Source organism: Vipera ursinii, assembly GCF_947247035.1.
Source record: "Vipera ursinii genome assembly, chromosome: 3".
Lineage (NCBI taxonomy): Eukaryota > Metazoa > Chordata > Lepidosauria > Squamata > Viperidae > Vipera > Vipera ursinii.
Genome location: NC_139516.1, coordinates 189223268 through 189236817, shown reverse-complemented (window position 1 = coordinate 189236817; position 13550 = coordinate 189223268). Strand labels below are relative to the sequence as shown.

The window sequence follows — 13550 nt, the reverse complement described above, 5'->3', positions numbered from 1 at the left end:
GACAACACAAATTTTACATTCCAAGATGTTAGAAAGATATCAATTATTCATCCCTGTTTTACAATAATAATATGTTCTAGGACCAAAACTTGATGGATATCTTTGACTCATATCTCATTATTTCATAGAGAACTGTTTTATTTTTCAATTTAGTACAATATGTTCAAAGTGACTCATATACCTTCCCCATTGTTTTCATTCTTTGATTTTTATCAATCTTGTCACTTTTTCTAGTCCCATCCTATTATTTCCCCCCACCCCCCATACAATTTAGTTTTGTTTCTACACTAATACATGCAGTTTTTGGGAAAACAGCATGACACAAATTTGCCATTGTCTTTTTTATATTATCTTTTTATTGTTCAGCCTGAAGAACTGCTGTTTCTGTTACCAAGCTGGTCCCAGTTACCTCCATGGCCAAAAGCTCGAAGGTGGTACCACTTGTTGAGACAAAAGCTTGTGTAGTTCTACTCAAGGTAAAAGCCTGATGGAATGGTGATTTTAAGCTTAATTTGAAGAAGGGAACAGAACTGATGTTCACTAGTTGCTGAGAACAAAGCAGATAGGGAACACAGCAGATAATTAGAGACTTTGCTACCCAAATTCCTTTATCCTAAAAAACGGTGCCTTATCAATGAATGTTAGAGAAACTGGGAGTGATAAAGTACTTATTAACTGGTTCATTTTTCCCTAGCGAACACATTGCCATCTTCAATGCGAAGTTTTGTTTACCAATGAAATTATACAGTAATTGCTAATGTCATGATTTCCCATTGTAATGTTTTAATGTTCTAATGGCTTAGAACAAATCTATGCACTTGTCCCACAGTCCCAAATGCCCTCTATTTTGCAACTTAAAGACATTTAAATTTTGCATGTTAATTGATGCACACAAGAGGTTAAATGAATCCAGTTTGTTGGGACAATAATCCAGTTTGCTGGGACAATAATCCAAGTAAGAATGTACAGTATGGCGCTGTAATTTTCATCTGAAAATATTCAGGATTTCAAATATTATCAATTTGGACTGCACGCAGTTGTTACTCATAAAACTCAGGCACCAAGTTGATCCGGAGTTAAAAAAAGAGATCTTAGAATCTGAAAAACACCCATTATCTTTGCAAAGTAGCTTTTCCATCACCACTACCACATACAATACAAACCACAAGTACTTGAGGCAAGCAAAAGGCATTAAGTGGGTGGTGATCTCTTTGTATAGGATATAGAAATAAATGATACATATATTAGATGTGTGTAATGTGTCAGAAAACATGGTTTCCTAAACTTGAAAAGGAGGCATGGATGCTATGCTAAATTGCTAATTTCATCTATATTAAAATGCTAATAATGAACCCTAAAATTTTATGCAGCAGTTCTATACAGCCAAACTGACATCCTCCAATTATTCATTTCTAACCTTGGCAACTTTAAAATGTATGGACTTCGACTGAAAGTGGAAGTCCATTCTTCTTAACGTTGCCACGGTTGAGAAACGCCGCTTTACCCTTTGCATTGTGAACCAAGATAAAGATCGCACCCTGCGTAAACCTACGAAAAAAACGCTAATTTTATGAAGCGCGGTTGTCTCGCGATTGTTGCGTGCGCACCCTCAATGTCAGCGAGAAAGCCGCGAGAATTTTTGGACAGGCGGGGAGGGGGGGGCGCGAGGCGTCTGCTCTCGCGAGAGTCGTTGTTGGTCGCGCTGACCCGCGTGATTCTACGCGTTTCGGCGAGGGACTTCCTTTCCTCGTTGCCCGGCCATCTTGGAGGCGCTCCTCTGGTGAGCGGGTCCTGGGCCTTTGGAGGAGTGGGGAGATGCCTTGGGTGTGGGCTGCGTTTGGCGGGTGGCCGCAGTGTTTGGCCGCAGTGTTGACTATTTTCCTTTTCGCAGGCAACGGCAGGGCCGACGTGAGCCGGCAAGATGGTGGCCGCCAAGAAGACGGTGAGTGAGCGTGCCAGCCAGTCAGCCGGCTGACCTAACGATAGAGGGGAGAACCGGGATACTGAGTCCGAGGGCAGAGGCGAGAGCTTGTGGAGGGAGATAGGAGCACTCCAACAATTGCGAAAGGCCTCTGACTCGAAACGACGCATTTCTGATCAAACGGGGCGGAGGGTTGCTCATAACACCTAGATCGGGGGTAGGCAACCTTGGCTCTTTTTATGACTTCAACTCCCAGAATTCCTGAGCCATCCATGCTGGCTCAGGAATTCTGGGAGTTGAAGTCCACAAGTCATAAAAAGAGCCAAGGTTGCCTACCCTTGACCTAGGTCAGGGGTAGGCAACCTCGGCTCTTTTATGACTCATGGACTTCAACTCCCAGAATTCCTGAGCCAGCTTGGCTGGCTCAGGAATTCTGGGAGTTGAAGTCCATGAGTCATAAAAGAGCCGAGGTTGCCTACCCCTGACCTAGGGCAATCGCCAAGGGCCTCCCTCCTAGAACCTCCTAGCTTTCTGCCCTAGTTATTGATTCCATGCTGGTTGTCATATGGAATCGCAAAGATAGATGCTATGAGATATAGAAGCATGTAAGAGTCAGTTTGTAGCTCTTTGGGTGATGGCCCTAGGTATTGCTGCATTCTGGTGCCATCTGTACTGTATATGCGCACATACTGACAGGAATTATATGGAAGATCTAGGCTTTGTTGCAGCTATGAAAAATGTGTTTAACCAAGGCTTTGCCATAGCTGTTTAAATATTACTGAGTTTGGATTGCATAAGTCTCTGGATAATGTAAAGGTAAAATATACATTAATATACATTAAAAGAGCCTTGGTGGAGCAGTGGGCTAATCCCTCCCTTAAGTAACACCAGCTGCCTGCAATTAGTGCAGGTTCGCATCCTACCAGGCTCAAGGTTGACTCAGCCTTCCATCCTTCCGAGGTAGGTAAAATGAGGACCCAGATTGTTGGGGGCAATTAAGCTGACTTTGTAATAATGCCACTGGGGTGTGTGTGAAAGCCCTAATAAGCAGGCATATACATAGAATGAAGGCTACTGCTAAGCTTGTAAGCCGCCCTGAGTCTTCAGAGAAGGGCGGGATATAAATGGAATTTAAAAAAAATGTCTTAAAATATATAGTATTCCATAAATCAACTAGCAAGGGTGTCGTGGCAAGATTGATGATGATATTGATATCCATTCAGTCATATCTGACTTGGTGGTTCTATGGGCCAGGTCTCTGTATCTTAGGACCTTGCACTGAATTTTTTAATGCAAATATGCTTTATTTTAAAAAAATAGTTCTTCTGAAACTGACATGCTTTTGAATAAATGCATTCAGCTTATAGGCATTTTAAAAGATTGTTTAGTTTTCAAAGTGTATTAGTATGAAAAGAAATGCCAGTGTTTGGGTCTTTTTAACACTACTGGTTAAGCAATTTATGAATTCTCTCTTTATGACTTTGGTAGAAGATTGAACAAGGACCGTAATAGAATTATAAGCATGACTAGCTTTTGCTCTCAAACCACTTAGTATTTAAGACTGGAAGATACAGTTATAGTATAATAATTCTTGATGGAGCTTTTGAGAGAGAGAGAAAATTCAAAAAATATTGTTATTTAAATGGATTCTTTTAAGATGTTTTGGCTGCATTGCACCATGTTTAAAAAAAGCTTGAAAACTATGTTGAATAAAATGTTACATTTTGTGGTGGGATCAGCGTATAGAGCCAGATATCTAGAGAAAAAGTAGACAAGGTATTTTAATGTATTATGTATTACAGAAGAGCTAAGAGAGCCTTTTCACAGTTACGTGTTGTGTGTGTCAGTTGCATCCTGATCTGATCATCTCATGATTGGATTACTGCAACATGCTCTTCATGGGGCTACCCTTGAAGAGTGAGCAGATGCTACAATTGATACAAAATGCAGTACTGTGGACAGTTCTGGAGACCCCTTTAATGACACATGTGACACTTCTGTTACAAATACTGAACTGGTTGCCAGTTTGCTTTTGGGTCCAATTCAAGATGTTGGTCATTATATTTATAGCCCTTTGTGGCATGGGTCCAGGGTGCCTGAAGAGCTAGCCCACACTGCTTGCTCCAGTAGAAGGGGGCTACTTTGGATCCCATCTGCCAAAGAATTTCAACTGGCAGGGTCCAGGAGAAGAGTCTTTTTTGTTGTGGGCCCCCCCACTCTGGAATATTCTGCTGGTCCACCCCAACATTTCTTCCTTTGGGAAGAGCCTGAAAACTTGGGCTCTGTTGACTTGGAGTCCTAATGGAGTGTGCTATGTTGACATTGGCTGATGCGATAGAGAAAATCCCCAACCCCAGGTCACCCATCATCTTGGGTTTTAGCTTTCCCATTAACTCTCCTAATTTTAATTGTCTTGTATTATCTTTCTTTTTGACTTTTTATTGTAAGCTGCTTAGAGTTCCAGTGAGATGGGTGGCATAAAATGTAATACATAAAATGCACAAAATATTCTATACATCCACTTTTTTTTACAGAAAAAGTCTTTAGAGTCCATAAACTCTAGACTTCAGCTGGTTATGAAAAGTGGTAAATATGTACTTGGATATAAACAAACTCTGAAAATGATTCGGCAGGGCAAAGCCAAGTTGGTTATTCTAGCGAATAACTGTCCTGCTTTGAGGTACGTGTGCATTTTTTGAATAGTCGTCTTATAGGATCACATAGAGTTGTTTTATAGTATTAATGAAAATGTCTTACCATCAAATGAAAAAGATTTACTTGACATGTAGATTTGGCTTTTGTACATAGCTTTTCAAATATATTAATTAAGCAGCTGCCGGCTATCAATTTGTTGCCAAAATTTAATTTTGGCAACGAAGGGAGGTTTGATGGGACATTCCAAATAATTTTGTGATCTTGTAGGTTATAATCTTGATTTTCCTTTTTAAAAGCAGGAAGACTAGTATTTGTGATAGGGTAATGTGAAGATAAAAGTTCTGAATAGATATAAGAAAACTGATGTAGGTTGATATGCTCATGGGAAATGTATTTTATTGATGTATTAGAATTGATAAAATATGTTCTGCTTCCATATAGCAATTATATAAATACAATATTATATTGTATAAAGTCTGTATAAGATCTTGCTTTGCAAAATTATCTATACAGTTCAATAAGCACTATTAAATGTATGGAGTATTGCCAGCACCAATTATCATGTTCTTTGGCTAATAGCTGAGAGAAACTAAACTTATTCCTCAAACCTAAGTTCCAATCTATATTGTAGGTTAAAATAGGTTTAATCTAACCTTCATAATGCATTAGTCCCATAAAAATTAATGGAGTGTAAATTGAGATTGAATTAAATAGTTGTCTTGTGTGTTTATTTTGTTCATTGTACAGAGTTCCATTTGGTAAACTGATGACTGTACACTTTAATAAATGAATAAAAATTAGTTGTTAATGTCCTAATAGGAGATTGAATAAAAGTAAAATGTGACAATCTGGAACAAATAAGTACTCTGTTTATTTTTGTACCGTTAGAAAATCAGAAATTGAATACTATGCTATGTTGGCCAAAACTGGTGTGCATCACTACAGTGGCAACAACATTGAACTGGGAACAGCTTGTGGGAAGTACTACAGAGTATGTACACTTGCTATAATTGACCCAGGTATGTATGTTGTATTTAGCATCTTAGTGTCTAGAGATGAAGCTGTTTTTTAAATATGATTTGCCTTTATCTTGTTCTGTTCACTAGGATTCTCTTATCAGTTCAATTGAACTGATAGCGTTCAATTGAGAATTCTGCACTTCAGTATGCTAATACAAAATGAATAGTGTTTGTAAAGCAAAAATCATATAATTTTATTTCATATGTGGTTTAAGAACCGTTAAATAACATCATATTGTGATGGTGGGCTTGTTTTGTAAAATGTCAGTACACCATTCAGGCTTTTAGTAAATATTTATACTTTTATATGTTAATTATATTCATGCTAAATGACAGTTGAATCAGTAAATACATGTAGTGCTTAACTTACAACAGTTCATTCAGTGACTATGCAAAATTATGTCACTGAAAAAAATGACTTATGATCACTTTTCACATTTAAAATCATTGCAGCATCCCCATGGTCAGGGGTAGGCAACCTTGGCTCTTTTATGATTCACGGACTTCAACTCCCAGAATTCCTGAGCCAGCAGGAATTCTGGGAGTAGAAGTCCACAAGTCATAAAAGAGCCAAGGTTGCCTTACCCTTGACCATGGTTATGTGATGAAAATTCATATTTATGTCAGTTGCATTGTCCCAATAACATGTGATCACCTTTTGCGACCAGTGGGGAAGCCAGATTTACTTAACCATGTTATTAACTTAATAGCTGCAGTCATCCACTTAACAACTGTGGCAAGAAAGATTGTAAAATGGGGAAAAACTCATTTAACTCTCTTACTTAGCAGCAGAAATGTTGGGCTCGATTTTTGGCATAAGTGGAGGACTACCTGTACAAAAAGTAGCCTGTTTTTAAAATTAAATAAAAGCAAAGCAATAGGCAGTCTTAAAGATAGTGTGGCCTCAGAGTAGTAGTTATACTTGGCATCTCTTCAACTGTTTCCTAAAAAATGAGAAACCTGGGGCAAGTCAAACTACTGTAGGAAGAGAGGTCCATAACTAAAGCATTTTCATTGAGAAAGGTTTAACTTCCGGCTGTTGCTCCATGAACCATTGATGGGAATACCATTAGATTCTCCCCTGCTGATCTTAACTCATGACTTCGATGGGAAGTTGATAATTTGTTACTTAAACTTTAATAAACTAATGTCAACATCTTAAAATGCAATAAAAAAGATTTATATTCTTACTAGAATAACCTTTGTCCTGATTAGAAGAAAATCTGTTTGTCAGGAGGACATTGAAATTGATACTGGGCCTGTAGGTCCAGTGGAGCAAATAATTCTAAAGTTAAGCATCTGGTAACTAATAAAAGTTCATTCTTTGCTGTAAAGGTTCTTAAAGCGCATTAGAAAGTAATTTGTCAGAGGCTAGGGATTTAAACTATATGTGTTATATAATTGTGAGAAATTAATTTATCTTGATGCAAAGTTAAATGCGAATATTCTCGCTGTTCTGGGTTTGCAGTAATCAGGACAGGCTAGACATTCGCTATATTACCACTATGCACTGTGTCCTCAGAACTAGTTGGTCTTTCTAGTTCTGATTTTTACCTGCAAGTTACATTAACTGATTGAACTTTGTAGTATGATCTATCATTGGGAATATATTAAAATAAGGTTATTGAGAATTTTTTGTAATACAGTAAATTGTGCATGACAAAGGTGTTTGTGAAATTTTGATACTGAAATATGTTTTCCCCAACAGGTGACTCTGACATCATTAGAAGCATGCCAGAACAAACCAGTGAGAAGTAAAATTAATAAACTTTACATTTTGTGTAATAAAACTGGCTATAAATCTATTGTTGGTATGAGTTCTTATAAGTCAGACACAACAAATTATATGCAAAGTTTTATGGAGAAATCAAATAGTAAAGATCTAAATTAGAGGTCCCCAACCTTTTGGGCATCAGGGACCGGTTCTGTGGAGAAAGGTTTTTCCGCAGACTGGAAGGTGCGTGGTTTTGTGTGCTGCCTGCATCCCATGGATGGAGCTTTGCTTGTTTGTGCAGACCAGTTGCTGGCATGCCATGGACCGGGACTGGTCCACAGACCAGAGGTTGGGGATCCCTGATCTAAATAAAATAATTTGATTAGGAGTTAAAGACCAATGGGATTAAAGAACGTAGCCACATTTGGCTCTGCCGATTGAGTACTGTATCTGAACAGGAGAGATGACATAAAAAAATACACAAACTCCTCTACAATACCCATTAGAAACCCATCTAGAACACGGGTGTCAAACTCGTCACATGACGTGTAGTGACATATCGCGACTGCATTGCCAGCAATGGGGTGGGCGTGGCTTCGGTATGATGAAACTGGCCCGTGGGTCAGCAGTTTGACACACCTGATCTAGAGTCACTTAGTTGTATAAATGCAGGAAGGAAGGAACCAACCAACCATCTTCTAATTAGGGCTATGCAGTGCTTCACATTCAGAGTGGAAAAAGACATTCTAAGTGTGCTGAGAGACTTGCAACTCTGTTGCAGAATAGAAAAAAAAGTGCTAGGCTGGAGATAGGTAGAAGGAAAGTGCTAGGAAGAGAGGAAAAAACGTAACTGAGGGTGCAGTGAAGCAAAGAACAAAAGCCCTGTTAAATATTGTAGAAAAAGTAAAATTCAACAAGCAAACACTAAGCAACTTTTAGGCCTCAAGAAAAATTAATTCACCCTTTGCATCAGCCTTTAGTCCTTTGACTGTCATGCTAATTCTGTACTATCAATAAGGGTGACTTCACCTTTCTTTACTTGGGGGAACCTCCACACATTAACAGTAAATTAGGATATAGTTAAGCAAATTCAACCTTTTATTTAGAGCAAGAAAGACAGAATAACTTACGAACTGAAAGAAAAACAATAGTTGGTGGGACAAACATTGGACACAATTTATTGTGGGCATAATTCAGATCTAAGGCACTTGTTAATTTGTTCTGAACTTGTAATAATACAAAACTTCATTTTGAAATGAATTTTCCCTTGTGATGGCTATCCATTCCTCCAAGTATCCGTTGGACAACGCTGTTAGAATACTTGCATGATACATCTGTTTGAGAATTTTTGTTTAAGAAGCTAAGGTAGTCAAAATTTTGGTATGTATTTCTAGCAATAAAATTACATTTTATACATTGTCTCCCCAAAACCTATCCCACATATAAATACTTAGTGGTTAAAATGAACTTAGGGAGTGTGCCTTAAATTGGTTAAAGTAAAGGTAAAGGTTCCCCCACACATGCGTGCTAGTCGTTTCCGACTAGGGGCTGGTACTCCGTTTCAAAGCCGAAGAGCCAGCGTTTGTCCGAGGACGTCTCCGTGGTCATGTGGCCGGCATGACTAGACGCCAAAGGCGCACGGAACGCTGTTACCTTCCCACCATAGTGGTCCCTATTTTCTACTTGCATTTTTACGTGTTTTCAAACTGCTAGGTTGGCAGAAGCTGGGACGAGTACCAGGTGCTCACTGCTACGCGGCACTCGGGATTCGACCTGCCAAACAACCGATCTTCTGATCGACAAGCTCAGTGTCCTAACCCACTGAGCCACCGCGTCCCATTTAAATTGGTTACTTCTTCCCAATTTCCCTATCATCAATCACTTATGGGAAGAAGTGCTGGCTGTAGGAAGAGTATAAGCAACTAATATTTGACTGCATCCTTTTGGTACAGTATTACAATGAATAGTGAACAATATTTAGCCTTTCCAGATTTCTAAATAGTAAAAATTGCCTTTTATACCACTATTTTACAATATTATATAGCTTCTCACTGAGGGACGTGGTGGCTCAGTGGGTTAGGATGCTGAGCCTGTCGATCAGAAGGTCGACAGTTTGGCGGGTCGAATCCCGAGTGCCGCGTAGCAGAGTGAGCGCCTGTTACTCGTCCCAGCTTCTGCCAACCTAGCAGCTCGAAAGCACGTAAAAATGCAAGTAGAAAAATAGGGACCACTACGGTGGGAAGGTAACAGCATTCCGTGCGCCTTTGGCGTCCAGTCATGCCGGCCACATGACCACGGAGATGTCCTCGGACAAGCGCTGGCTCTTCGGCTTTGAAACGGAGATGAGCACCGGCCCCTAGAGTCGGAAACGACTAGCACGCTTGTGCGGGGGAACCTTTACCTTTATAGCTTCTCAATTGAAAAACTAGTTTTTCTAAGAAGTTTGTAATTTTATCTTAAGTCAATGCAAATATACAATATTATATGGTACTCTACTGAAGTTACAATTTCTCCATTTTGTGCGAAATGTACCTACTTACATAGCTTTGATACATTTTCTTGTGTATAAATATCCAACAAAGATATATTGCTGCTCAAGAAATTTCATTAGTATCTTAATTGACTTTCCAATGCTTCTATTCTTTTTGACATTTCTGCCAGTAAATACAAGTTAAGGAAAACAATTTCAGACTGCTTCATTATTTAAGAATATCTACACATATAATTGACAACCAGTTACTTCTTTTAAAATTAAAAACCCAGAAAACCCATGAGTAAAGAGTTAGCTGTGTATCTAGTTTTATTTCCCAAAATCCAGTGTTGATTACTTCTTGGACATTTCATTTTGGCAATGGGAAGATGGGTGTTATTTCGTTGTTATTAATAAATAGCTGGGAGTTAGAAATCCTTGCTGAGTTACTGAAGATCAAGAATGGTACAAGTAGAATTCCAATCATAAAGCTATTCATATAATTGTAAACTGTAATACAATTGTTTAACCTTTATTTATTTATTTATTTATTTATTTATTTATTTATTTATTTATTTATTTATTTATTTTATTAGGTTTCTATACCGCCCTATTCCTGAAAGACTCAGGGCGGTTTACAGGGCAATATTTAAAAGACAATTAAGATAAAAATAGAATTAAAAAGAATTAAATTAATAATAGCCCAACAATAAAACAATGTTAAAACTTAAAACTAAAACCCCCCTCAGTCCAGTTAGTATATATTACATGGGAAAGTGCATTTTCGCATCAATAGTAGTATCGTGTTTGTGGTTTTTCCAAAGGCATACACACACAAACACACAAATAAAACCAGGCTTGTGGAATGAATGCTAAAGAATTATGAGGCCTCCAGGCCTAGAACAGACTTCCAGAAGTGACATCCACGCACTTCCGGTGGGCCATTCTAGGACTGGGAAACCTCCAGGCCTCCGAGGCCTAGAACGGATTTCCAGAAGTAACATAGTTTCAGCCTTTTCTCCAAACTCAACAAAATTTAGCTACCGGTTCTACTGAACCGGTGCGAACCAGCTGAATCATACCACTGTGTTAGGGCCATAGCTAGTCTAAGATACCAAATCCCAGGAGGCGCTAAAACTGCATCTTCCTTGCAAATCAATCTAAAAATACAAATCTTCACATTGGTAGGAGGTGGCACCATCGGTCAAAATGGTTGATGGACACTATATACCCTCAAGCCCAGACTGCAGCAAAAATCAGTGGAAAACATCCCGATGCTTGGAAGATTCAAAGGCAGTTGAAACTGGCCAACAGAAAACATGTTGGGTAGATACTGCCGATGACAATAATGAGCTTATTTAAAGAAATAATAATCGACAATCAACACATCAGGTTGCACAAGGAATTAATTGAACAACAAACCACATTATATAAACTGCCATTCTGTATTTTGAAACTGCAGCTAGAGGGGGCTCGTACTTCATCATCATCACTAATGTTCTTAACGAGTGATGCATTAGTTACAGTGTACTTAGTAGGTCAAATACTTATGGTATTGCCATTCATGAAAATCAAGACAGCAAAACCAATCCTGAGATTTAGCATTATTCATCATCGTAATTCTCTCTATGTACTGAAACGTCAACAAATTGGAACAAGAAGAGGATATGAGAAAAAGAGTAGTGCATTTGCATGAAAACCATATAAAGTTGCCAGAGGACAGAATTAGTAATGCCAGATTTGGGCAGCAAAATTCCAGAGAATTGCAAATAAGGAAAGCTTTTTTGTTGCCATCTAGTGTTCAACTGGACTCTAGCAGCCAAATTCTGCAAGAAATTTTCAAATAACTAACAGTACTGCATTATGGCTTGGCAATGCATGCCTTAAAAACCAATTTCATCTCCACTGAAATTGGCCTGCCAGGAAAAGCAGATGGTGGTTCCATTTTTCCATTGTTAGCCCAGCCCTCTGGAACAGCCTTCTATGACAAGCATGATTGGCTTCAATCCTAGTCACCCTCCAGAACATGCTTAAAACAACTTTTGTGGGAAACATTTTAAGATTAAACCTAGATGCTTTTTCTAAAGCAGTTTTGTCTATTTTTTCTTCTTGGTTTTACACTTAAATTGTTGTGGTGAGCTGCCTTTTTGTGTGAGTGCCCTCATAAATAAATAATTAAATAAATATATAAATAAGTATATAAGTCAAATAAATAAGTAAATATCATCATTGATCCCTGGCAATTGCCTGGATAAGTCTGCAGTTGTCTTGGCAAGATTTTTGAAAATGGTTTACTGTTGCCTTCCTAGGCCTGCAAAAGAGTGACTAACCCAACACCACTGAGTTGGCTTTGTGACTAGAACTCACAGTCTCTTAGTTTCTAGCCTGGTGCCTTAATCACTACAGCAAACTAGCTTTGTGATCTGCCTCTAGAAGCCCCTATATAATTGTATAGGTGTTCATGTGATTAAATAGATAGATGATAGATAGATAGATAGATAGATAGATAGATAGATAGATAGATAGATAGATAGATAGATAGATGATAGATAGATAAGATAAGATAAGATAAGATAGACAAGACAGACAGTAAGTACTGTGTTACATAGAAGCCAGGCAGTAGCTAGGAATCAATATTAATTTGAAGGGACACACAATTATATTACATAATAATTAGTAACTGCAAGGAAATATTCACTAATTAATCTCCTTACCATGGAATAGGATTGGGTTTAGGGACAAACTGTGTTTGGACAGATGACTAGATCAGCACTTTAAAACTGATAGAAGAAGTTTGTATGCCTGTATTCAAAGATAGCCCTGCTATCAACTGATAGTTGGGTTTCTTTTGGTCAGAGAATTAGTGCTATTCCAGCAAAAGCTATAATCAACTGGAACACAACTGTCAGGTATGGGGAGAAACTATACTATGGAAAAACAAAGATTAGATATTATTTCTCTCTCTCTCTCTCTCTCTCTCTCTATATATATATATATATGTATATATATATATATATATATATATATATATATATATATATATATATATATATATATATATGTATATGTATATATATATATATATATATATATATATATATATATATATATATATATATATATATATATATATATATATATATATATATATATATATATAATTCCCCTGCTTTCATTGCCCGTCAGGTGGTATATAGGATAATCCGGGTTTCTGAAATGGGGATCATCTTGGAGACCTAGTGAGTAGAATAGAGATTTCAGTTTGAAAGGATTGATTTTCCCATCTGTGCAACCAGAATAGCCTTGAAAGACAGAGTATAGGAATCAGTGTGTGGAAATTATATTCCCACACAAGACTGACATGGTTATTAGATACAAGGCTGATCATATGACTGTATTATCAACATAATTAATAAAGTGCATTAGGTTGTATTTGGGGGAAAATGTGTGGAAAAGTAAGGTGGAAAAACTACTTTAACATCATAGCAAAGGATGATTTAAAGGTGTATCAGGTATAGTTGAGAATTGGATGGAAGCAATGTAATAAGGACATGCAAAAAAGAGGTAGCTATCATATTACAGAGAAGTTTGGTGAGCTTTGTCTTTTTCCATAGGCCTTCCATGTAGAACAAGGACACATACGTACTTTAAATCCACTACTAGTGTACGTTTGGCCAATTATTGTTACAATACATTTTACATGTAATTTAATTCATGGGTTAATTTTAGAAGGTCTTAGTTCCAAGTGGACTAAGTATAGGACTTCAGCCT

At 37.8% G+C, this 13550-nt stretch overlaps 1 protein-coding gene across 1 annotated transcript; it reads left to right on the top strand.

Moving 5' to 3' along the window:
- Nucleotides 1–1678: 1678 nt before the first annotated feature.
- Nucleotides 1679–7400, top strand: RPL30 (ribosomal protein L30). Its single transcript, XM_083358962.1, has 5 exons — nt 1679–1780; nt 1892–1942; nt 4456–4601; nt 5465–5595; nt 7304–7400. Exons 2-5 carry the CDS (start codon nt 1922–1924, stop codon nt 7351–7353), a joined length of 348 nt encoding a protein of 115 aa, XP_083215088.1. The 5' UTR covers nt 1679–1780; nt 1892–1921; the 3' UTR covers nt 7354–7400.
- The last annotated feature ends 6150 nt before the right edge of the window (nt 7401–13550 follow it).